Raw genomic sequence first — 25,989 nt, 5'->3', positions numbered from 1 at the left:
TTTCCATTAATTAAAAAAGGCTTATGATAGCATTAATGATCCTTTCATTGGATTGTGTCATTTAGGTAATGGCAGCCTAGCACATTAACTTCCCTCGGCTTTGCCTTGCCTTTTAACTCCTCCAACTGATTATTACCTAATTTGTAAAGTCTCCCAAATGGGCCATCAGCTCTTAAATACATTTCTCCTGCTGTTTGGTATATAACCGAGCACCAGCAGGCTGCCAGAGAGGTAACTGGTTTGGAAGTAGCTCTTTCTGGGGAAAAAAAGTTAAAGAAAAGCCAGGTTGAAATAAGTTTGTGAAATAAATCATGACTCGAAATATCCCCTATTCACGATTAACTAAGATATTACACAGAATTTCTTTTTCTTCCCCGAAAGAGGACTGCCATCAGCACATATGCAAGCATATGTGCCCTTGTAAGCACCTGCAGCTCCTGCTGCTTCCAATCCATAACAGCAGTCGTGCAACCAGGCAGCCATCTAATGTGCTAAACTATGAAACCAAGGAGAAAGGCTCATGGGGCCAGGTCCTGTACTCCTGACACGGCGATCTTCCCTGCCTGCCTCCCCAGCTCAGCCTAGAAATCATGAACCAAAGGCAAAGCAACCCCAGACCACAAGAAAGTGAGCAGCATCTGGTCCAAGTATACGAACTGCCTGCGGCAACACTACATTCAGTGACCAAATCAGTGATAGTGTCTGCTGCCAAGCGAGGAAAGCAAAAGATTGTTTGGCCTTTCCCAGCCACAGATGATATTTTTGTATTTTTTTCTTGCTTTACAATATGATGTAGGGCATGAGACTGAAATAAGTCAATGCAACTACGTAAAAACTCTTTGTACTAACCGACTCATCTGCAAGCTATTCATGTGAAACAGAATAAATGACTACTGGCTGGCAGTATCTGCACTGCAGGAACTTTGAATATGGAGGTGTTGAACCAATTACCTGTTTCCACGCAAAGAAAATAACACTTAAGGTATAACAACACTTCAACTTTTTCAACTAAATTCAACTAATAAAACTCTAGTAGTAGAATTGCCATCCCTGGAGGTATTTAAAAGACATGAGGATGCGGCACTTCAGGGCATGGTTTAGGAGAGATGGTGGTGTTGGGTTGACGGTTGGACTTGATGATCCTAGAGGTCTTTTCCAACCTTAATGATTCTATGATTCTTAGTTCTATTCCTTTATTTTTATAAATCTTTCTGACTCCCCCCTCCTCTTTGGCTGTCTCAGTTAGCATGCTTATTTTCAACGCGATCATGACCTCTTTCCGAAAAGAGGCTACTCTCTACTAGTTTTATGTGGTTTGCTGGAAGGGCAACACCACTATGTTTCATGCCCTTAGCAAGGAGAAGAGATGTGGTGTCTTTGAGATTAAAATAATTGTCTGGTATGGCCCAATATATATGGATCTGCAGAACATTAATTAACATACTAAAATCAACATCCTCATTAGCGTTTCCCTATCAAACAAACAGCTTGCTGTTGCTATGAAATTATCAAATTGCTATTTCCATAATGTTCCCCTGGAATAAGCCATGTACACGTTGTAGGTACTTCAGTCACTGTGACCTTTATGCAACATCATCAGAGGCAACACGCAATCGCAAAGCTGAAAAACAGAAGATTCCGTGATCAAAGACTTTCAGTTATTTTCCAGAAATGCCTTTTTATTTAAGAAACCTGCTTTATAACTTGTTCTGACAAATGTCACAGCTGGAGAAATTCATTCTCTAAGGGAAGATTTACAATCTATAGGATAGTTTTCTTTCTTTGTATTTTTTCAGGAGACTGGATTCATCAAATACAAACTGTGCTTTGATTTGTGTGTCTGCAAGTTCAGCGCAAAGAAACAAAATACAAGAATGGGAGAAATTACAATACTCGTTACCTACAGGTAACTTTTTGGCACAGAAATATCTGGTGTGATCAACTGGGAAGTGCTGAGGTATTAGCGTAGAATGATGCGCTACAAACAGGATTTCCCGCAGTGAGAACTACGCTTATTCTGTTCTTCGTGCTGGCCACCACGTTGGCAGGCACATCAATGCCCCAGCAGATGGTTTTGAGTAGGGACTCCCAAAACACCATGCGCAGGAGGTTGCACTTCATGGGAGGATTTCAGCTGAGGAACATCCACCTCTTGAGAGGTCATGGTACCAGCTGAAATGTTGCAGGACATAGCCCAGAGCAGAAGTAATCGCAAGGATAACCTAGTTCAGGACTTGTCACCTCTGAACAGCAAAGCAGAAATGAGAATATCACTCTCCTTCCTTGGAGAGGGCTCCAGGGAACCAGCAGCAACCAAAAACTGTGATGCAGCTGTTTTCCTCTGACTGGGTTACAGATGGGCCTGTGACTCAAGGCTCACTTTAGGCAAGGGCCACACCTCAGATCTTCTGAACTTACAATGGCGAGCACTGAGGCCATTTGCGCTTTCAAGTGGGCTTTCAGGAGGATAAGCTTAGTCAGCCTGGAACTGACAAATACAATTACAAAATCTGAGCAAGAACAGTCAATAAGGTCTCGTTTACAAGACAGCCTCTGAACAACTTTTGTGCTCAAAGTTAAAAGGTCGCTTGAGTTCTTCCCTGAATCGGGACTGAATGCCAAAAATATCAGACTTAGGGGGTGATGAGAGGTTGTCAGCTGACCTCACTTGGATACGGTACCACCTTTTGCAAGCTTTTTTTTTATTCATTAATACAATGATGCACCTGAAAAGATGAGGGCTACACCAGAAAACATTTAAATGCATCCTGACCTCCGAGAATCAGTGGTTAGCTGTAGTCTCTCTCTCTGAAATAGACCTGATGCCACATTCTGAACTCTAGGTGCCATATTTTTGTTACCTTCTGCTATTTTGGCTGTAGCATTCTCAAACTGCCCAGCCACTCAACTCAAACTGAGGGTGTTCAGCACTTTTAAATCCCCAAAGAGAACCACTGTCTTTGTGGTTTGCATATAAAACTGAGAAAAATACTAGTCTTACCACTGAAGGATGATGCTTTAGGTAATGGGATACTCTATTCTGAAGTCAAAGAGCTGCTGCTGAATTACAGTTAGCCCCATAAGTTTATGGAACATTTTAAATCACAAAGGCCTGTACTTTAAATAGTAGAGAGTAAGTAATTTTGAACAACATCTGTGACAAATGCAAAAAGTATTATTTGGTGACTTACAGTTTTAAAATGCCCAAGACAACATTCAAAGTTAATTTGATGCTCACAGCCTCCTGGCTCATCTCTTTGGTTAGGCTGAATGTCATTATTCCTGGTAAACAATATGACGTAAAGTAAAAATAGTCTTTACGCAGTCCAAGTGAAGCCAAATCTACGATGTTTTAATATTTAGTTTGTATTTCTTCTCCCACTTGTGAGTTTTCCCGATTCAGTATTTTTTTAAAAAATGGAAGTATCACTTGCTGATAAAAAAGGCATTGTAGCACATGTCCAATGCATACAGTACTTAAGTCCAGGTACAAGTAAATCAGCTATAAATTAGTGTATTTCACATATAAAAATGCTCTTCATGTTTACACTTCAGGCCACAAACTAGTCTCAAACTGTTTCAAAGTAGGCACTTAACCTGCACTTAGCCAAAAATAATATCCATCATTTTTTGGTTACTGAATAACTCCAACAGCACTTCTCTTGATAATATGCTTATCAGACCAGTTTGCACTGCTGATCATTGGGTTCTATCAGCCTGAAGAAGAAACTGAAAATAGCTTCAGTCATCTTTGTTCTTCCTTATTCCCCTCATTTCAAGAAAAGGCATAGCACATACTTGAAGACAACGCTTGGGAGTTCTCCCCTAAAATAAGCCCCAGCAGCTGCGTCTTGTGCTTTCAAAATAGCTTGTTGAACCGTTTGCACCACCTGCATGTTCTTACGTGGGAAGACCCCCCACTCCTACGTGCTGTAACAGGCCGCAGCTGAAGCTAAGCACTGATGCTAACCACTGCTCATCAGGCACTAACTTACAGGAACTGTTTCTTTGGTCACACGTTGTTTAACCATGAAACGTGATGGTCTGGAGCGGACAGTATTCTTCTTTGTCCTGAGCTGTGGCAACCCTCCCAGGTTATTTCAACACCTGGCCATATGTGTTGACGCAGACCCCATCCTATTTGTCCCTGAGCTAACAGTATTTGTTCCAACGGTGCTGGCTGTTTCAACAGGCAGTTAATATCCATGTGAAGCCATGTAATTATTTCCCTGAATATCCAGGGTAAGGAGGGGGTGGGGGATACTGTATTGAAGTCTGTGGAGTTGGAGTATACGGTGGAGGTAGGTCAGCTGGGTACTCCATTTCGAATTCATAACTGTATGGTGGTGGAGCCACTGAAATGGGAGGAAAAAAGGAGACAAAGTTAAATATCTCTTTTTCAGATGCAGGCCCCCGAGTATTTTCCAGTTGACATTCAGACTTCCATACAACAGATGTAAAGTCTCCTGGCAATGCGCTCACTTTTTTTTTCAGACTGTCATTATACAGTTACTTTATGTCAATGCAAGTCCTTGCTTACCGCCCTTTCCGGCACTGCTTAGCTGTGTGCCCACCGACATGCTGTGCTGGTAACAGTGTTTGAGTGGCCACATGGCAGATGATACCAGGGTGATGTGGCAGAGCTAAACATTTTCAGGGGAGGAAGGTTGGGTTTTTATCAGATCCATTCCCTTTCACCCCCTCCAGCAGCAACACGGACTTATGTTGTCTCAAACTGACGATGTAGCCAGGGCTTTTGCTGACCTCCACAGACCTCTCAACCACCCCCTGGGCCCCCAGGAGATCGGTGCCATGCCATGCCACGCTATGCCAAACACAGCTGAAAGCTCCTCACTGCACTGCAGCGTCACACATTCCAGCGCAAATGCTGGACATCTTTCCTGGACTTTCCCAGGGCTCAGGCCGAGGAATAACAAAGCTTTCGCTTTGTTTACCCCAGCGGAGGCGTCTGAGGAGAGCCTTGCAAAAATATTTGCAGACAGGTGAAAACACTTTCTCAACTATTTCTAATAACTTTACAGAGGAAGGATTAATTCTGTGATCATAAAGACAGTAAATGCTGCAGAATGATAGCATGGTAGGAACTGAAGGCTCCATATCAAGACCCCATTAGGGTAGTCTCTACAAATTTTGAGGTCCAGAGCCTGCTTCTTCTCTGTTCAGATCACCATGGATGCTTTCCTATCCCCTCCCTAGATGTCTCAAGCAGACTGGCAGTGAAATAGCACTCGGATAGGGAGAAAACAGAAACCTAGGCTGTTTGTGATAGGGGGAAGAGGCTCACATCACAGTGTGCCATGAAAATCACTCCCTGCTCTCTGAAAACCCGGCTGCCACTGCCGCTGAGGCCAAAGGAAGGGCATCCCCTTGCTTGCCTTTCCTGTCCAAAACAGGTAATGGCAAGGGAGGGTTGATCACAAACCCTGCAGCCAAAGCCAGGTCAGTCATTACTCCAGAAGTGTTCATGACAGTGGGGAACACAGAAATAATTTCAGAGCTTCCCCATCCTTCAGAAAACTGCTGCTGCTGAGAGGAAGAACTGCTCGAACTAACGTTTGCACCAGGAACAGGGAGCATGCAGAGTCAAACTGCCTGGAGGTGGAGATATAGGGGTGAGTCATTGCAGGAGCAGACTTGGGGAGGAAAAGGCTACAGCCCTGGAGTCTTCATTTTGCTCTTGTTTTTACAGCTTGCAGTGACTATTAGATTCTGAAGTAGCTCTTCAGCAATTCATGGGTGAGAATATTGCGGTTTTCTTTCATTACTCATCTCTCTATGCAAAACAGTGTTGCAATGATAAGGGTGATTATAGACGGTTTTCGTTTAACTGGAAAGTAAGAGCATGAGGGAGAAAAGAGACACTCAGAGCAGTGAATGTGATAAAGGAATACATAATAAATATTGCATACCTTGCCTATAAGTATACATAACGCACCTGGGGTTGGCTGCAACCTTTGCAACAGGAGGGAATATAAAAGCAGAGGATCTCTAAGAGTGGGATGAGGGAACTTCATCAATGAAACACTGTTGCCTTTTATTACAGTGAACTCTCAAGCTATCCCAAGGCAATCGCTCCTGGATTTGTAATTAACAGTGTCACTGAGGCAGAGACAGAGCTGCATTGCATAAACACCCTTATGCTGCTTCCAGGGTCAGCTTTGCTCTTCAATGATATGGCCACTTTCCCGTGGTGGGGAACCCAGAGGAATAAGCCTCGCAGACGCCAGCTAGCTCAGTGCAGATCCACCTCCGGTGCTCCTGTACCCCAATCCTAGACAGGCACAAGTTGACAAGTGTGGTGCAGAGAGTGGCTCCACACAGAGCTGGCTCAGGTACAGCCTGATGTACCACTTCCCACTCACTATGGGCACAACTGTACTGGAGCAGACCCATGAGGGGTCCCTGCTGTCCCCTGGGGTGCCCCAGAGCCTGTGACAGCTTATTAGCTCAGTGTCAGATCTGACTTAGGCTCTGTGCCTCCCCTGATGCTGCCCTGCACCTAAAGAACCATTATAACAAAACAATGTAAACCCACAGACAAGCCTGCACTGAGCATGTCCAACACGAAGCTAGAGCTAACAAGCACTGCCAGATCTCAGCTAACTTTGACCAAGGCACTACGGGCATCTCTGCACCACACTCCAAGCTCCTATCAGTTCAGGCACAGTGCCAGGCAAATGCAGAGAGCTAGCTCAGATCCAGCATGGCATGCCCGCCAGCAGTCCCTCTGGGACACACAGCAGAGAACGCACTGCAAAGGTGCCTGTGAGCCTTTGCAGAAGTCATCTGGGATCCCGTAGCACCCAGCAGGGCTTGCGAACTCTGGCCGAGTACCAGCCCGCTCAGGCTGCGTTATTCTCCACACGGCACCACTCGAAGCCTTTGCACTATGATCCACAGACCTTACTGTCCAGGCTTTCCCCTCTCTGTGGTATGCTGGACCCCCTTTATATTGGACAATGAAAGGGAGCTGACTGCACGTGAGCAAGAGCAAATACAAGAACCAGAACACAAAAGGAGAACAACTGATCCGTCGCCAGAGAGCCTCTGGCACAGGGAGAAGGTCTATCCTGCACAATGCAGCACCGCCCTCAGCAAGGTCTGAACGTGCTACTGCGGGCACCGCAAGCCATACAGCTGTGTGGGTATGGCACCCTGCCAGATCTCATTAGCCCACTGAGTAGCTGAATAAATTAGCCCAGGCAGAGAGCTGCGCTGACGAACACTGTGCACGGTGAGCTGTCTTGCGTTTCTCAGCAGGGATTCGTGCTGTTCCCCTCCGGACTGAAAGGAGCCGCCTGCTGTATTCACATCCCCCATTCACTGCGGAGCCGTAACTATCCAAAGATACACTTCTACCATGAACGCAGATGCTCTTGCAGGGCTGTCATTTTGCTCCCTTACCTGGGTAAGTGCTGATAGTGTTGATGTGCGTAGTTCGGATGACCCCTACTCGAGTCCCACGGTTGTTCTTCATGCACATGCAGATACAGATGGCAATCCCGGCAATCACTCCCATTATAAATACTATACCGAAAACAATCCCAGCTATCGCTGTGCCTCTGCAAGGGGAATGGAAACATGCAGTCAGTCTCAGACAAATAATGTTTACAAACCAAAATTCTTTTCTCAGGAGCTGCCCTCATTTGAGGCAAAAAAAGTGCATATTGCTTACTGATAATGCTGCAAATTTTGATCCGTCAGGACGTCTGAATAGGAGAAACTAAAGATCTCCAAGACCAAAATGAGAAACTCTTTCAAAGTCGCCTTTGCAATCATGCCAGATCACTCTGCTGATTTACCCTATGTTAAATCCTCCCATTCCAGGGCCTTCTGAATTTCACAACTTTTAAATATTACCAACAATAGTTTCTTCCCTTTCCCCTCATCACACAAGACTCTTCTTTTTTCCTACGGGCATTAGTATGATTTTCTTCTGAAAAGAAAGAGTAAGTTATCCTGAGTAATAAATTCCAGAAGCATCCTGAAGCACCTGCACGCTGTGCTTCCGCCGGAATGCTTTTGTCATTGTTTTATCTTAGGTCAAAAAGTCCTCTGCTGTTCTTCTGAGCCCACAGATTAAGGACAGCCTCCTCTTCTTGAGGATGAGCAGCAAGAAGCAAAGCGAATGCCCACTCTGCTGCTGCAGGCAGCATAAGTATCTGAGGCTTAAACCATTTCTTTTAAAACGGTCCAGAGGAAAGAATTTAGCTCAGTCCCTGAAGTAATGAATCAAACTTTCCTTGAAATTAGAGAAAGAAAGCCTTATTGCACTGACGCATGGGAGAAAAACTTCACCAAGAGGCACTAGAGAGCTCCCAATAATACTGAGGGCAAAACCAGCCTTTCTGATGAACCCTAGCTCACTCAGGTTTGTTGTCAGGCACAGGCAGTGAAGCATATGCTATATGAAAGATGGTATTTATAGCGTGCCCTTTTATGAAAGAAACCCCAGTGACTGGCCAGAAATGTTCTTACTTCATGCATCTCTTCATCTTCCAGCACAGATTTCAAACAGCGACCTTGCTGGCAACTTTTTTACTGGACATTTTAATCAATCCAAACTGATAGTTTGTCAACATGAGTAAGCTCCACTAGGAATTACTGCAATGTAGAGAATAAAACAGGCACTGCAATACTACAAAGACAAATATTAAAAGCAGTCTAAACCATAGTTTAGCTTCCCCCCATGCAAGCCTGGGAACACAGAGCAGGCCTGATTTTCAAAATGCTGGTAGCCTGTTGGCTTCCAAAAAGTCAGCTAGAGTCAGGATGGACTCAATATTTGAAAAATCAGACCTTCTATTTAAGAACCTAAATATGAATTTAAGACCTTGTCTTTAGGCCCCAACTATTCCCGATTTTGGCCAAGATTTGCAGTACAATTACTGAATTGTGTAGCGTAAGTAAACACAGACAATTTGCTGTCTTACTAAAATACACTGCCAGGGAGCTAAGTCGCTCTCTGCTGTTAGGTAGCAATGAATGAAGAGTGTGCATGGAGAGTAAACCTGTTAATATTTGCAGAATATATAAAGGCCTAATTTACAAAACCCTAACTCATAACAGCAAGCACCTGGTGGTAAAAGCAGTAGCTCAAAACACTGACGTGATCAAGTGCTTTGGTATTAACCACCACGAGTATCTGAGAAACATCTCTCCACGCCCTCCACATCCCCCATAGTTTGCACCTAACAAAAAGACAGTTCAATGCTTTTGGAAGATGTGAGCAAATGACTTCCAGTTTTCCCATCCTGCTCTCTCTGGGAACATTATTTCTACCTTGAAAGAAACTGCCGTATGCAAAACCAGTTTGATTTAGGAGACACTTTAACACAATACTCTCTTCATTCCAGAAGGTTTTCTTCTAGTATCATAATTTAAAAATCAGGCATAATGCACGGTACCCCTATTACAAACAACAGTGAATTGCTACGGCTTGTGCCACATCCACTTAGTGGATGAATCACGGTGCCCTTCGCCGGGTGGGCTGCATTGCAGAGGTGCAGGGAACTCTGTTACGCTGAAATAATCCTTCTCCTAGGTAGAAGAAGCAGAAACAGCCACTGCTGACCAGTGGCCTCAGGTCCTGCATTGCATTTCTGCTTTTTACATGGTCCACTGCTGCCCAGCTCCTGCATCCCAGGTACGCTCTGCCTGGCTGATCTGCTCAAATCCCAGAAACCACAATAGTTTCTTGCCCTTCTAACTACACTGAAAAGCAAAAACCAGTTCTGTCAGGCTAGTAAACCTGGGTCAGTAAGGAGAATAAGGAATATCAGCTAAAGAATTCTTTGGCTGGTCCCCACTGTAGCTTCTGTTGGTATAGCCATGAACTAGAAACAAAACTGGTCACCAAATAAAACATTCACCAGCTTAGCTCTGCTGACAAAACTGCTACGTGCCAGTCTTACTCATGGCTCTGAAATCAGGACAAAAAGCAGTTTAAATAGCTAGACCCACCGCTGCTTGTGAATTCAGGTTTTCACACTGCAGTGGTAAATTTAGACCACCTACGGATGGTTACGCAAAGAAAGCCTGAGATATGGAGCAAAAGATATAGGTCATTTTTTAAATCCAGTTGCAGCCTGAGTACCAGAAGAAAGGCACTCGCTGGTCTTGCTGGACTTCAGATCAGAACCAGTGCCACGCATGTGAAACTGTTCCCAGAAGCGAGTGTTTGAGCTGAAAAGGATGTTTGAGAGGACTTCAGGAGATGTACTCTCACAAACGTCTACAACAGAATATATAACACAATACCACTTTCTGATGGTAAGTCAAAGCATAAACCCACTCTGATTCAGTGACCTGCAGCCCCTGCCACTCACAACGGTCCCCAGGAAAACCAGGGGCGCTCTGCCTCTGAGCGTTAGGCTGCACCTTCTCAGCACCAAATCCTGGCAGGACGATGGTCGTGCAGTAGCTGTTCTGGGCACACAGCACAAAAATAAACACTTGTTCTTTCTGTGGAAAGCCTATGGTATGACTAGAATGTATGAAGAAAAATAAGCATGCATTTTTTATAAAATGGCGAAGTTTCTCTTCATGCTATTAGGGAATTTTTTAAAATAAATAGCCTATCAACAAATAACCCTTATTTTGTATTTAAAAATGCTTCCTTTGTCTCCCTCTCTCTCACTGATATTTTAGACCTCTAGAGACACTGAGGGATACAGAGATTTTTCATGCTATCATCATTGTAGAGCTGTTCAAGGGAAAGTGCCTAAGAGGAAAAGGACACTGTAAAGCAAAAGAAGACCTAGAAAACACACAGCAGAGTCACATAGCAACTAGGAAGTTTGAAATAAAGGGAAAACTTTGAAATGGAACAATTTGAAGGAAAACATTATGCAAAGTCCTTTACAGAAGCAAAACCGATGAAGAGGAAGAGCCTCCCACAGAAAAACAATGCACAGAAAAGTAAAGATGGAGAGGGGGAAAAGTATTTTTAAAGCCGTGGAAATGTCAAGAGAAATTGTCAGGGTAAAAATCAGATATTCAAAGCAGCAGCTTTCCATCTGCTTTTAACAACATCCCGCTGGAAAGAACACAAATCTCATTCACAGCTTAACATTTCTGGCCCAGCAGAACCTGTGCAGGGGATCAGGCCATTTGCTGGGTGGCACCAGTGCCTTGGTGTTGTGGTTTAGCCCCAGTCAGCGACTAAGCACCACACAGCTGCTCGCTCACTCCCCCCACCCATGTGGGATGGGGGAGAGAAGCGGAAGGGCCAAAGTAAGAAAACGCACGGGTTGAGATAAGAACAGTTTAATAATGAAAACAAAACAGTAATAACAATAACAATAATAGTAATATAATGAAAAATAAAATAATGAGAGAGAGAGCAAGAGAGAGAAACCCTCGGGAGGAAGAAAAAACAAAAATCCAAACAACAAGCGATGCAACCGCTCACCACCTGCCGACCGATGCCCTTGGTCTCCGAGCTGTGACTGCTCCCCCCTGAGCCAGCTCCCCCCAGTTAACATACTGGGCATGACATTACATGATATGGACTATCCCTTTGGCCAGTTTGATTCTGCTCTTAGCTGTGCCCCCTCCCCTCCTGGCTTCTTGTGCACCCAGCAGAGCACGGGAAGCTGGAAATGTCCTTGGCTAGTACAAGCACTGCCCAGCAACAACTAAAACATCTGTGTGTTATCAACATTATTTTCATACTAAGTCCAAAGCACAGCACTATGCCAGCTGCAGTGAAGAAAATTAACTCTATCCCAGCTAAGACCATGACACTTGGCAATGCTGGAGCCAGGCAGGGCTCTCACCACTCTTGCACCTGGTGTGGCTGAGGTGCTCGGGGTCAGAGAACCTGTCCCTCAGGCGATGTGGTAACTTACACAAGTGGCAGAGGTGTCACCACCAGCGGTTGCTCCAGCCTGCGGTGGCTAGGCTTGAGATGACTGGAGAAAAGGAGAGAGACTGAAGAGCAGCCCTGCTCCTTCAGGTCTTAATGAGTGGGAATGGATTTCATTTAGTGCCCTTTCCCCCTCCAGGAGGCCACTAATTTGGGATTTAGTCAAGCAAAGTCAAATTTGCTCAAGACGAATACCGCCTCTACAGTCCACTTCGGGGACAGTGGATCTCAAAGGCCTAAAAATCTTACAGCTCAATACGTCAGTGTTTCCTGAAGGCAGAGTAATTACTGAATAGGCATCAACTTTTAAATGCATTGTCAAAATCTGGGAGCCAGGTACACATGGCCTGCACTACTGTATGGCAGGGACTTTGTAGCCTCTGTTTTTCCTTCTTGGGTTCAGTCCTAACTTTCCTCATGGTATGGCATGGAGCATAAAACTTTGCCAGGGAGCCTGGTTAATCAGTACAAAACTGCAAAGAAAAGAAAAAACCTTTCAGTCAGCTTTTCCAGAAAGCCCACAGACTGTAATGCAAAATGTTGTAATCGCACCAGCATTGAGACAGTCCCTCCTCAGTCCACCCCCTCCACCCTTGCTTCCCACTCAGGGATCCCCAGCACAGTGCATGTCACAAAAACTCCTTGCATCACTGCGGCTGAGGATGCCGCACAGCACGTCCCCCTGGCCTCCTCCTGCCTCTGAGGTGTCCTCAGCATGGGAGCACGCAGCACAGGTCGGCCTCCAGTTATGGGTCAGGGCAAACCAGGCGAGGCACAGGGGTACAGATGCCTGCCAGCCCAGCCTCGCTGCACCAGAGACCTCCAGCCATGTTCTTGCAACTTAATGCTACTTCAGCCTCCCCCTAAAACCCTCCTGCTGAGGCTTGGGTTGCCCTCTCCCCTCATGTTAGCACTCATGCCTCCACACTTGCACCTCCTCAGTGTGCCGGGACAGCCCCAGCTGCTGGTGCTGTTCTCCTCTGAAGACGCCATGGGGACAGTTTCCACTTGCATGTCCTCCCATGTCCCCACCACACAGCACTCCTTGCCCCCTGGGTGCCTTGGAGGGAGTGGGTGCTGCCCAGCACTCAGCTGGCTGTCCCCACAACCCCAAATCTTCAGCTTTGGACTGTGAGACCCTCACACCCCTGCCCTTTTCACATTTGTTGTCCTTCACAAGCAGGTGGTTTCTCTTGACTCTTATTCTCCTTTCACCCCTTCCCTCCCTGGAACATGTTTAAAGGCTTTCATAAACTGGAGATGCCACTAGGGGCAAGTAGCCAAAAAGATGCCTCAGGAAGAGCAAAAGAAAAGGGAGAAAACTTTCTTTCCCAGTCTCCTTCAATGATTTGCAGCTCAGAAACTTTCTGACCCAGACAGGTTGTTTGGTTTGTTTTTTAACTGTATCACTCAATGGACTTCTCTGCAAACCTGCTCAGCCTCATCCTGAGCTCATGTAAATTTTAGCAACCACAGACTCCTGTGGCAAAGAGCTCCCCAGCTTAATTATGTATCTGAAGAACTGTCTCCTCTGGTCTATTCTGACCTGAACTCCCAGTAATTTCATCCAAGCCTCCTAGCTCTCAGCTCGTCAGATGCCAGCTACCCCTTCCCTACTGCCTGTGATTTTGCAGACCTTTAGCATCACGCACAGCAGCCAACTCTTCCCCACCCTGCAGAAGCCCCGTCCCACTTGGCTGTTCTGTGTACAGGCACCGCTTCATGCCTTTGATCACCCTTGTTGCAATTGTCCTTGCACCTTTTCTCTTTTCAGAGAGCCGCAGCAGAAGCACATACGACACAGAGGCACAGTAATGTTTTCTGTTCTCCGTTTTCTTCTTAAATAATCCGCAGTATTACATCTGGGGTTTTTTTAAGTGTCAAACAGTTGGGAACTAAGTTTTATGGCACTTTTTACCATAATACCCAGTCTCATTTCTGAGATGTAATGTCAGCCCACAGCCCATCAATCCGTGTGGAAGTTTGGGTTGTTTTCCCCTGCGTGCACTACATAGCGTTTATGGGCCCTGGATTTCCTGCCACGGTGCCTGGACCCGTGCCCTCTACCGGAGGATACAGGCTAAAGCTAGCACAGGTCAACTTAATCCACCAGTTTTTCCAAAGCCCAGCTCCCTCTGTAATACAGTATCAACTTAGAAACTATCATTGCAGAAGTGACAGAGCTGCGCACCAGAGACACACTCACATTGGCATAAAGGCCTTTTCATCCTGTAATAGCTCACATCAGCAATTTAACAGAAATTTGACTGAGTAGGGCAAGAAGTTCTTAGAAGCATGTGAAGATCAGTATTCCCACTCTGCCTTTGCTATATTTCATTACCATATTAGTGCAAGAATGACGTGCCATTCTCAGTCTTCACTTTGCTCAGCTGATCTCCTCCATCTCATCATCCTTCCTAATTTCCAGTACTTTTTTAGTTCTCCAATTAATTCATTGCCAATTCTCTGTAGCTATGATTTGCTGGCACTGCATCTCTAGAATAATATTAATAATAATGTATGCAATACATTTTGGAATACTACTGGTAATACTAATAAACACCCTTTAATTTTTTCCCCTTTCAGGCATTCAAAAAGAAGCTGATAAGGTAATTTAAAAAACTCATTCTCTGAGATAAAATAAAACAAAAATCTATGATCTTTGATCTTCTGATCCAGCCATTGATGTTTTGAAAAAATGTACTCTTTGGATTCTTAATCAGACCTGACGTTACTTGGAGGGGGTGTTGGGGTATTTATTTAATTTTGTTGGCAAACCCCAGTTTACTTGGACCGACAGCAGAAGCACAGCAGGGTCGCGCACCATTTTTACCTGCCTCCGCCGGAGCAGGCAGACCCATTCTGACAGGGTTTGCCCTTCTCCATGGTTGTCCCTTTATTTTCATAAGGACAAAACCATGTAGTGAGTGACTCTCCAAGAGACTGGCTCTGCTGTCCAGGACATTTGGCTTTAAGGCTGGGGTACCTTGAGAACCCCATGGCAAAAGCTGATGGAGGAGCCATTGAACCAGCTGGGGTACCCCATGGCTGAGCCAGCAGCCTTCTCACCACAGAGTTTTACAGCCCTGGAATGCAGACACCAGGGTAGCATGGACTGAAAAGCCATCCAACTGGGGAATCAGTTAAATAGTCAGCTAGCTGCCGCTTCCTGTTTTAAATTAAATAATTAGTTTACAGAGTAGCGACTCAAATGGATCAGGCTTGCCTTTGAGGCTTTACTTTGCAAGTTGTACTTAGACAAAATTCCTACTAGTACTTCCTTTAAATGCAGGTTTTACTGCAGGGTGGAAGGAGGTGATTGTCTGCTTCCGTAAACAAATCCCGCCTGCCTGTTAAAACTGGGTACAAACTGTACTCAAACAGTATTTCCCTTCTTTTGCTCCTACTCAGTTGTATTTAAGGTGTGTTGTTAATGTTTAATGTTTAATTCCTCTGTGCCATTCCCTCTCTACTTTGTTATGTTTGTAAGATTATTAACTCAAGTGCCAAAATACCCTGAGTAGCAGCTGTACAATGAAAAGGTAGTGGGTAATCATCCCAGTTCCTGACCTTCCTCCTCCCAGCTCCTTGTGGACAGATCATCACGTTGGGACTGCTCCATATTGCTAAGCTACATCATTTTGCAAAGGGTTAAAGGATAGTACATTCTGTCTTTCAGTATTGCCGGTGCCTGAGCAATAGGGTACCTTCTACAGCTTGTTAAAAGGCTGCTGAGCCACTGAAGCATAACTGCGGCACACTTGCAAAACCAGAGAGAAAATCATAAACTGCAAAGGATATGTAATTACAGCTTGTTCTGGTTTGGGCCACCGTTGGACAGACTTTTCAGACAATTTGCCTTTTGAGAAATACGTAGACATTTTATGCTTACTTTCTTTATGCCAAACCATACGCTTTTCTCCCCAGCACACTGCTGGATGTGCTGCTTGGCCATTAGTGCTGCAAAGTGCTTCAAATAAGTGATCCTGGAAAGGCCAACAGACCTGCTACAGTAAAGGGATTGTAGAGAAAGCAGGCTCGTCCTCTAGCTGGTCCCCAAACTGCTTCCCCTGTCTGTGTATGACAGGCCTGAGATCTCCCCACTGCCCTAGAGAGAGGGGGCGGAAGGAGGGATGGCATCGCTTCCATCCTGTTTAAGACTCAGTGCAGGGCTGGCTCAGAAATTATTTTAAGGACAGAGGGAATGATGCACGAAATATAGCTGGGAGGTGCATGCTGCAATATAGCAAGCACAATACTTAATGCACAGTGGTGTTATTAACTGATCATGGCTAAGCAAATACATTTTGATCAGTCCCAGCCTGTCCAGCACTTCCATCAAACTAGTATGTGCACACATGCAGATGCTGGTTTTGAAACACTGAGTCTATCTGTCTGGCAGTTCAAAAATTTCAGAACACTGCCAGAATGTGAAAAAACAAACCCAAGTATGCGTATTTAAATTAAAACAAGAGATTAAAGAAAGTCAGGAGTACAGAAGTAATGGAGGGAGCGTTGGAGTGGGGTTTATTTTGACATTTTATGTCAAAGAATTCTGATTAAGATATTGCAAGGTTTCCAGTCACCACTTTTCACCCTTACGCTCTCCTGCTGATTCTCTGTCCTTGTTTTGCAGCAGTTCCTCTCGCCCCACCTTTCCCTCTCAGACATCCTGTGCTGTTCCCTGCAGTCATGACCTTCCCTCGCTCTGTAATGTGCTTCACATGCTTCCCTGGAAAGGAAACAGAAGCCATAATGCAATTTCCACTTTCCAAAATCTTCCTCATTGTGCTCACGAATCCAAGGCCCAACCTGACGCTGACTTAAATAGAAAATTATGGCACAATTGTACCTAATGTAGCCTTTGCTTTAATTTAGGGATTTTTATTATTTTTATGCCTGCAGTTTGCATTGCTGGCTCTGAGCCTGCCATTTAAACCACTTTCTGAATTGACAGCAATGGGAGAGGCTGAAATTGCTGCCCAACTTCCAGCTCTTTGAGCATTCAAGTACAAGAGGTCAGGATGATATGGTGGGCTTTCAAGAAGACCACAAAGTTAGTAACCCCCAGTTACTGGGCATAAACACTTAGGAGAATCCCAGGAATATTATCTGGTAATTGTTAACATACTCTTTCTGACAGGAATTTTATTTATACCAGCTTCTGCAAACACTTGACTTTGCACACTCCATGAGCTCAGTGCAGGAGAATCCTACAGCTCCTCTCCTGGGAAGCTCTTGCTGTAGGAGCCTGACTTTCTGTTCTGACTTCTGGACCTCTTGCCTGTCAGATTCTGAAACCTCTGAGCAACTGACAGTCAAATCTTCCTAGTTTCACCCAGACATGCATCTAGAGTGTATTTTTACCTGGCCCGAAGCCAAGCCTGTAGACTCACGGTTGCCAGAAAGGTTGATAGCTTGGTACTCTATAGCATGTCTGCTTCCTACTTTGAGCCTGTAACAAACCCCAAAGCCAGCCACGTGTGATGTGATTTTGATGTGTGAGGGGACATCCTGCACAGGGCTAATGGGTTTTGGTCAGTGAAACAAGTGAGCAGGCAACTAATGGAAAGGGCCAAAAGACAGGGCTCTTAACTCTTGCTCTGTGAGGCAGAGGAGCACCAAGGCAGGATGGAGGTGACCCACAGATCAGTTAATTTTAAAAGAGAAAGAACTGTGGTGGCTGTAATTAAAAAGAGCAGTTCCTCATTATTTCCAAGGCAATGGGCTAAACAGAGATGTAAATGCTAGACATGGAAACCAAAGGAGAGCTCTGCCACGCTCCAGGACCTCTTCTGTGTCCTCCCTTCATTTTCTTGGTGTTGGCCTTCATGTGTGTCTTCACAGTTTCACACCTCTCTGCCTGTTCCGATCAACTTCACTGGCAAAGTTTTGCACGGTGAAGGCTGGTCCTTACTGTATTTAATTTCCTCCATGTAAGACTGTCTCCTTCTCAACAGCCTTGTGTGTGCCATCTAGCCACCACTCCGAGCACTGCGGCATGAGCTGTAGTTGCTGGCAGGACTATGAGCTAAACATCCTCTGCTGCCGCTTTTCCTTTAGCTGGAACAAAGAAACCAATGGAAGAAAATGAACTGGTTCTTGGCAGTTGCCCCTTAACATGACAACCACACCTTCTTATTGCAGTTTCTGAAAAATAACAACAAAACCACCAACAAAAAATAGTAGTAGCACTCTCCTCTCTGTGTTTCATTTGGGTGGCAGGACAAAAGAGCATAGGCATCCGGGTGACTTTCCTCAGCTGTTGAGAGCTAGGACCTGATTCCTGGACAAGGCGTCCTCCAGGCTTTCCCAAAAAGCGCTCGCACTGCCACAGCAGAGACCAGGACCAGGTGGCTCAGCAGGGCAGCGCTGGAGAGGACTTCCCTTGCCCATTCCTGATGGCAGCACAAGCTCATCCCAAAGTCAACTGACCGTGTATCTTTGGCTGAAACTAAATGACTGAGTGAATCAAAGTAACAACATGTTATTTCCTCGACAGTTAAATCCTTCTCATGACAGGGTTGTCTTTGAGAAGCAAAATGCCACTGAATAGAACTCTAAGACAATGTTATTATTTGGTTTGCTAATGAGAAACCTGTTTGCATTATGTAAACATGGCTCTTCTAGGCTGCAGCCCTGGCCCTTCTAGGTTCCCCCAGGGGCTCCCAAAGAAGGCCATGATTCAACCATTCAGTCTCAAAATACTTAAATGGAGGCAAAATCCCAAACTTGCTATTTTGCATTCAGTCCATGCTTCACATAAAATTGCATGTTGTTGACTCAAGATCTCCTTCCCAATTGTGGCCAACAGAAACATTTTTTTCCTTCTTGGCGGTCAGCTCTGAAGACAAAAGTAACCTACATGCCAATCTAGTAGCTTACGTAAATTGCTAAGTAAGACATATTTCTAATATTGAAAGATTTCTGCCTAGCCCCTAAATAAACACTTGGTGAATCACTGCAACGAAGTGTCCTACCAGATCGCAGGAGTGATGGCACAAGCCAAATACGAGCTTTCAGAGGAATGAAGACCACAGAGTGCAGAGGGGGAAGCCACCAAGCAAATGCCATAGACCAGATATTACAAAACTGATGGCAGCTCTTTCTTGAGTGAACTGAACTGGAAGAGCATCATAGAGACTCTCATGCCTGAAATGCTCCCTGCTCATTCAGCCAGTTTTTCAGGAGTCCATCATTCTCCCTTAAGGGGAATCACAGATCTTCCTCTGGCATCCTAGGATATATCCTCATCACCTGTTTAAAAGTTGCAGGGGACCTCAGATCATCCAGCGTTAACTTCTTTTCAGGAACACACTGTTTCTTCATAAATTGCCTCTCTCTGAAGTAAGTACTGTCTTGGGAGAGATCAGTAGACACCTGAACGCAGCAATGCCAGGAGTGCAAACCGTATTTATCCATAAGATCACTGGAAAAGCATCTGAAGAGTATAAACAAATTGGAGGCTTTGGCTCCGCCCCGCACCTTCTGGAAAGACCATGTAATAGAATGTCGCGTGGACACCAGCACCATGAGGGAGGGAGCACTGGGACCCACTTGCTGAAGCTGTGTCAGGGCTGGTACCAGTTCCCCCGTGACTGCAATTGCCACTAGAAAACAGCTTTGATGGCAAAAAGCCAAGCCCCTTCCAGTTCCTGCACAGTTCCGTGCACGTGACACGCAATTCACGGTCCTTTCCTAACCAGTAGCGTTGTTTCATCTGTACTCTTTCACTGTGAGGTATCAATTACTACCAGAGCAGAAGCTTATTAACTCTTTTCTGGTTTTTTTTTTAATTACTTCTTGGAGATTGAGGGAGGAAGGAGAGAATTTTGCCTTTTTATGCAACAAAGAAGAGGAAGATTGTAACCAAAAATCCTTTTTCACAACAACAAGTGAAAATAACATGGAATAAGCCAAAGCAACAAAATATCTGAAAATTAATAGATGCCTGCAAACAACACTACTTTATGGACCTGAAAAAAGGTTTTTGTTTTTTTCAGAAATCTGATTCACAGATCATAAATTGTGATCCCAAAATGCATTTATGATTTATTAAATTTCAGCTCAAACTGGAAGATTTGACTGCTTTTAGAATTCTGTTAGACAGACAAATGAAAAAGATGTAGGATTTTTTTTGGACACTGAATAATTTGGAGTCGTTCCAGGCAGACACGTGAGAAAAAGTCTGGATTAAGAGATTAAAAACGCAGTGTCATAAATTACTTCGTTCCATTTCAGAAAGAAAATAATAAATTATGTGCATTGCCTGAGTAACAGTGCTTTTAAAAAGGCAATGCTAGGTAGTACTGTATATTTTGAGTCTAAATAAATCTATCTGGGCTTTCAATTATCCAGCATAGGGATTTTTCCCTCATATCTTCCAATAAAAATAATAAGACATTGAGAGTTCAATTTTAGAAATTCTGGAGCAGAGTGAAAGTAAAAAATGTTTTTCATCTTCTCTTTCCAATACCTTTTTCTAATGTACTTTAATATTCAACTCTTACCCTTGTGAAAGCAATAAAAGAGCCTCTTCTGCATTCTTTTCTGCATCTGATTTATAGCACCAATTCCATTTTTCTTTCTTATTCTCTCTTCCCAGGTGCTGTGACAGAGCTTGTGAGGGCCACAAAGTCCCACTGAGTCTAAGCCAGTGGACATTCTGGCTCTAAGTCACCATTTGCAAAAACCTACAATGAACTTGAAAGTATTTACATACGTCTTTGCAGAATTCAAACCTTATTATGTAGCATAAGCAAATTATGGTTTTAGTGGTTTGGAATGCCCTCGTTAAGCATGCATGAAGAACCATTTACAAATGTAAAAGGAGTTAAGTGCTTGGGTATATGAATCATTTTATGTTTCTGGAGAAAAGGACTATGAGTCAGAAAACTAAAAAAACCTGAAAATTAAACTGCAGTTACAACAACATGCTGTGGCTTTTACAGATTCTGTAAAATGATGAAAGTTGCTTTATCTGAAGGCAGCTATGCTGAGGATGCAGAAGTCACCGCACGATAAAAATGTGTGCACATGCTACATTAAGTAATGTCGAGCTAGTTTTGACCTCTTCCACCTCAGGAGCTGTTTGGGGGCTGGAGAAGAGCCAGTTACTGATGAATCAGCAATAACTTCCCTTGCAAGTGCATGAGATCCTTGCTCATCTGCCTGCATGGCTGGGACGAAAGACAGGGAAACCCCACTGAGCAGTGAGGGAGAGCAGACTGAGGACCCAGTCCCTTTCTCCCCTTTCACAGGAGATGGCACATCCCTTATGCCTGTAGAGATGTGCAGAAGAGACACCCCTTTGCCCTGGTCCCTTCCTCACAGCTTCAGTGTCACTTTATCTTGCTTTTCACTCTAATGAGATGTAGCAAATAAAGCGCCCTGATTTCTTTAGGCACAGAGCCCAGTGCCTTTTCCCCTCCCATTCAGGGAAGGTAAGAAGCGCTCTCCCCAAGGGCCTCGCTTGGAAACCTCAGGAATGAACTTAAACATATGCTTAGGTTTAAATATCACACTCCCAGCGAAGTCAACAGACTTCACGTGCTTCGCTGAATAAAAGCCTAACTCCACTGTCTCTCAGACAATTAAAATGTTATCCTTCCATTTTATTTTTGCCTAAGGTAACAGCTTTGACGTTCACTCAACTATTTGAAAAGAAACGCTCTGCTCCCTCCTCTCAGAAACGTGAGGAAGCCTGGCAGAAGGCTCTCCCATGCTGTGATTATCACATTTGACAGTAGTTAAACACAACCGGGAACACCAAAGCGCAGCCAACCTTCAGGTGTCCTTTGCCATACTGCATGCTCTAGTAAGTTCATGTTCTTTAATAGGGCTGAGTACGTCATGGCTCTGTAAAGCAGCAACGGCATCCGCAAGCCAGAAGAGCTCATATCCATGCAAATATCTCTGGCAGCAAAAACAGAGACGTAGCGAAGATCTGAGCTATTTTGACAGGACAATCTGTAAACATAACATTTTGCAAGTTTTCCTTGAGGCTTTAAGTACAGCTGTTATGTCACGACCTGCTACTAATATAAACTTTACACCATTTTGCAACAGTGTGAAGGAAGTGACTGAATGCCATTATATGGCTTGCAAAATATTTAACAACAAAAGCATCCACAATGACTAAACCACATATTAATACAGTTTTAATTAAGATAGATGTTCATGGGGTCAACTTTTCTCCCCCGGTGTCACAGTCCATTACAGTCACTTCAGATGTACGTGCAACTGTTGGAAAGAGCAGAGAGGTCGGTCGACAACGCAGTGAAGTTAACACAGAAAAATGTTTCCCCAGGAAAACAGATGAATTCTGTCCCTTGGCGTAAGCAAACCATGTACCCCACCAATTAAACAAGAGTTACGCTCTTTAATGAACAAACGCACTTTAGCCTATACAGTTGACAGGAACGCTGTGATATATGCAAGGACATGTACTCTGCCACACAGCAGCTTCCCAAAACAACTCCAGTCTGGAACCACCATCACTTAAGAAGGGATCAAAAAAGCTATTTCGCAGTTTGATATCAGAATGGCATATGCAGGGGTAATTTAGAAACGCATCGCTAGAATTAACACACTTGCAGAGGAAGCTTGCAAAGGAAAAGATTTTCAACCATCAGAAGAGTATGGCTCTGGAACAGCTTCCCAGTAGATGCAGCAGGGGCTGCATTGAGAGGTATGAATATTGAGCTTGGCACATTTATGAAAGCCATCACGTGATGGGTTGCCTGTGATAGCAGGAGCCCGGTCGCAGTGACCCGGGAGTGCAAAGCAAGCAAAAGTTCTGAATTCAAAGCTAAGCTGCAGTAGGTTTAAAAAAAACATGCAAAGACATCAAAAGGACTCACGTCTCTGAGTCAGAGCTAAGTCACCAAAGCTCTGGGAAAGCTCTGGGCTCAGATATTGAGAAGGATCTAATTAGCAACCTCCATTCCAAACTTCTCCAAATTTTCAGTTCTTTTCTTTCTGAAGCCGCTGCATGCATCGACTGTTCCCATACAAAACACAGGAACACCCTTGCATGAAGAAAACATTCAGTCCAGCAAAGATATTTTTACCGCGTCAGGACAAACGAAGGTGAGACAGTACCCTTGCACAGGTCTCCTCATGGCATGGGAGTGGCGTTCTTGGTCACCTGTGTGACGGTACCGGAAGCATGTCATGGACCGGACAATCTGAACTTCCAACTCGATTTCACGAACTGTACTGTACAGTAAATTTTCTGAGGTACAAAGTAGAATTATGCATCCCAACTCTGGGGGGGACAAGTGGTAAATGAAAGAACAACAGAGTGATGTGAAGCAAAAAGACAAATGGCACAATAAGGCAGAGAAAGTAAACAATGGGAATCTAAGAATAATTATATTGAAGAACCAAAGAGACTAATAAAAGAAAGTCCTCTCTGTGCTGGTGAGGATCTCTCCTTGTGCCTTTCAAACTTCAAAGGCTACTCGCAGTCAAACAGGCTGAGTTGAATGCAAAGATCCTGACTCAACAAAACACTTCATCACTTAGAGTTGAACACATGTTTAAATGCTCTGTTGCACTGGGACCCCTGAATTTAAGGGGAACAAGGAAAGCAGGAACAGAGAAGTAAGTGGCAGTATGTTGGACTTGGCAGAAGCAGCAGAACGCACTGCGTCTAATAAATGACATGAGCTGAAATGGAAGGAGGCTGGGAACAAAGTTAAGAATTAACAGCATTTTAAGTACTGACAGCCTAGATGACATAATGGCCGAGAAGGTCTAATCCTGAAACTAAGTGAAGCTAATGAGGCACACTGATTTCTCTAAAACGGATCAGAGTTTTATGAGCAGTAGTGCTCTACCTTTGGATCGCACCTCACTTCTCAGACAATGGCCTCGCTGCTTCTCACCCTTCACGTGAACAGTGAATGTTTCAAGCAGACTGAAAGCTTGGGAGAGGCATACTTTAGGAACAGGGAAGCAATGGCACACACAGATCATGGGAGTGAGCGAGCGTGGGCCCAAATTCGGGTTGCCTGGCACAAGAGCATCCAGAGGCATGAGAAATGCACCAGAAACCCATGACCTGGCAGCTGGCACACCATACTCCCATCACAGAATGAGATCCCATCATGGGAAGCCACTACGTTTTGGCCACATGATGAAGATACATCCAGCCACAAATTGCAGAAAGGGCCATGGAGAATGAGAACAGCAGCTGAGTAAGGTGTCAGCTTGCATTAATTAGCAAATTAGCCACTCTCATATCTGAGGAAACGTAACCACTGCACAAAAGCAAAGCACCACCAGGAATGCTAATGAAAAATGTTAAGACTTAATAAAAAAGGAGGAAAGCAAAACAATAGTGGGTATAATGAAGGACCTGGGAAAAAAGAGGCGAAAATGTGAAAGTGTTTTATCATACAGTTCTCATTTTCAGGCTTTTGAGATGGACAGCTTACACTCTGAGTGGCTTTTTTGCAGTGTCACTATTTCATACTTCAGCTATGTATGCCTGCCTGAACAAAAAACATGACTTAACAATCAGGTGAATGCATTTTTATCTGCCTGCCTTTAATGCTACCCTCTTGTCTACAGCACTGAATAGAAGGTAAAGTCGATACGAAACCCATAAAGCAAGAGAATACAATGAGCAGTGTATATGACTTAATGGTGTAATTTAATGGACGTATTTCCTGCCATAAAAATGCACTTGTGCCTTTCTTATGACCTGCCAGCTTGTGGGTAATGAAGTATGTGATCTTCTAGTTACTTAATTATTGTAATGCTTCTGTAGTTTGGTTTTGCTTATGAATTCTTTAATAATCCTTTTTTTCACAGGGTGTTTCTACCCTGCTTTACCACATTGATAATTACAACGGAAGAGATTTATAGCTTCCTTTTTTCTGATCAGAGAACTTGTGGATGAAGAAACATGCATGCTTGCATGTTTTATAAGACCTTAATTTCAAACATCGGGGTATCACTCGATTTTCAGTCTTCATCTCCTGCACTCTCCAAAGACAACAAAGCTTCTAACAGGACTGCGTCAATGGCAAACTACCATTATTTTAAGAAGAAATTTGCATTTTTTTAAAGTGAATATAAGAAAGTAAAAGAAAGTAAAAGAAAGTAAAATAGTCTGCCTGTATTCCTAACATCTAAGATATTTATTTCGGAACTACTGTTCAGTACATGCCTCATAGTGCAGTCACCACAGTAGGATATAAATATTGCAGCTGGCAAAGAAGTAGCAGGAAGTATCCAAGGAATCGTTTCAGACCCACTGTGCTTTTGCTTTCCTTTACCAGCAGGTCATCTTGAAAGGTGTTTCACCCATTTCAAAATGTTTTTACAATCCCCTCATTTCTTTAATGGGTTTGGGGATTATGAACAGACCCTCCCACCACAAGGGAATCAGATAAAGCTCAGATAAACATCTGTTTAGAGACTGAAGGTTGTGCTAGACCCATTAGCAGATTACGGGTGGTCTGGAGACCCTGTTGTAGACACTAACTTTTGGGAAGCAGAGAAACAGATAAATTAAATCCTTCCATTTCAAAACAGCAATTTGACAAAGTGCCTTCCCCTATTTTTCCCCCTTCAAAAACAGGATTCAGGAGATTTCAGAGAAAAAGGTTTTCACTACTAATGAGAGGCTTAGCTGAAAGCTCATATGATTTAAACCACGGTGTTCCTTTCTTCCCATTTAATTGACAAAGGGAACAGCCATGTTTTAATTTTGCCTTTTCCTCATTTACTAATTGCACAGAAAGCTGTTTCTTTCAGCTTATTTAGTTCCTTACAGAATTAAACTCTACAGAAACAAAATGTAAATCATGCTCCATCACTGAGAGTTTCGACTACCGGCAACAGTCAGGTCTGATTTGAAGTGAGAGAGAGTTTAAATGCATACCCAACACAGAAGTCATGATAGAACACGCTGCTTTTCGTAGCCTTACAGCTGTGCTGGATTTCCAGAGGTGCACACCAAGATAAAGGTTTTGACTCACATTTTGCACTGTGCTTCTGGTCCCACTACTCAACCTTCAGCCTCAGGTGAGCAAGCCATCTTGGGGTGAGGGAAAGCAGGAGGTGGCGTGAGAGATGATCTCCTT

General features: G+C 44.1%; 1 protein-coding gene across 3 annotated transcripts in view; it reads right to left on the bottom strand.

Moving 5' to 3' along the window:
* Nucleotides 1-1,658: 1,658 nt before the first annotated feature.
* Nucleotides 1,659-25,989, bottom strand: part of CYYR1 (cysteine and tyrosine rich 1) — a 58,825-nt gene continuing 34,494 nt past the window's right edge. For 2 of the 3 annotated variants that reach the window (XM_075101446.1, XM_075101437.1), the window contains exons 3-4: nucleotides 7,426-7,583; nucleotides 1,659-4,355 (exon numbers count right to left, since the gene is read on the bottom strand). In XM_075101446.1, coding sequence (XP_074957547.1) covers nucleotides 4,222-4,355; nucleotides 7,426-7,583 — 292 coding nt within the window. In that variant the 3' untranslated portion in view covers nucleotides 1,659-4,221. Of the gene's footprint in view, nucleotides 4,356-7,425; nucleotides 7,584-16,492; nucleotides 16,623-25,989 lie in introns of all 3 variants that reach the window. The other variant, XM_075101456.1, reaches the window with a different exon arrangement.

The sequence above is a fragment of the Phalacrocorax aristotelis genome, chromosome 1, assembly GCF_949628215.1.
Source record: "Phalacrocorax aristotelis chromosome 1, bGulAri2.1, whole genome shotgun sequence".
NCBI classification, from domain to species: Eukaryota; Metazoa; Chordata; class Aves; order Suliformes; family Phalacrocoracidae; genus Phalacrocorax; species Phalacrocorax aristotelis.
Note: the sequence above shows the minus strand (reverse complement) of the source record. Positions and strands in the feature narration are given on the sequence as shown.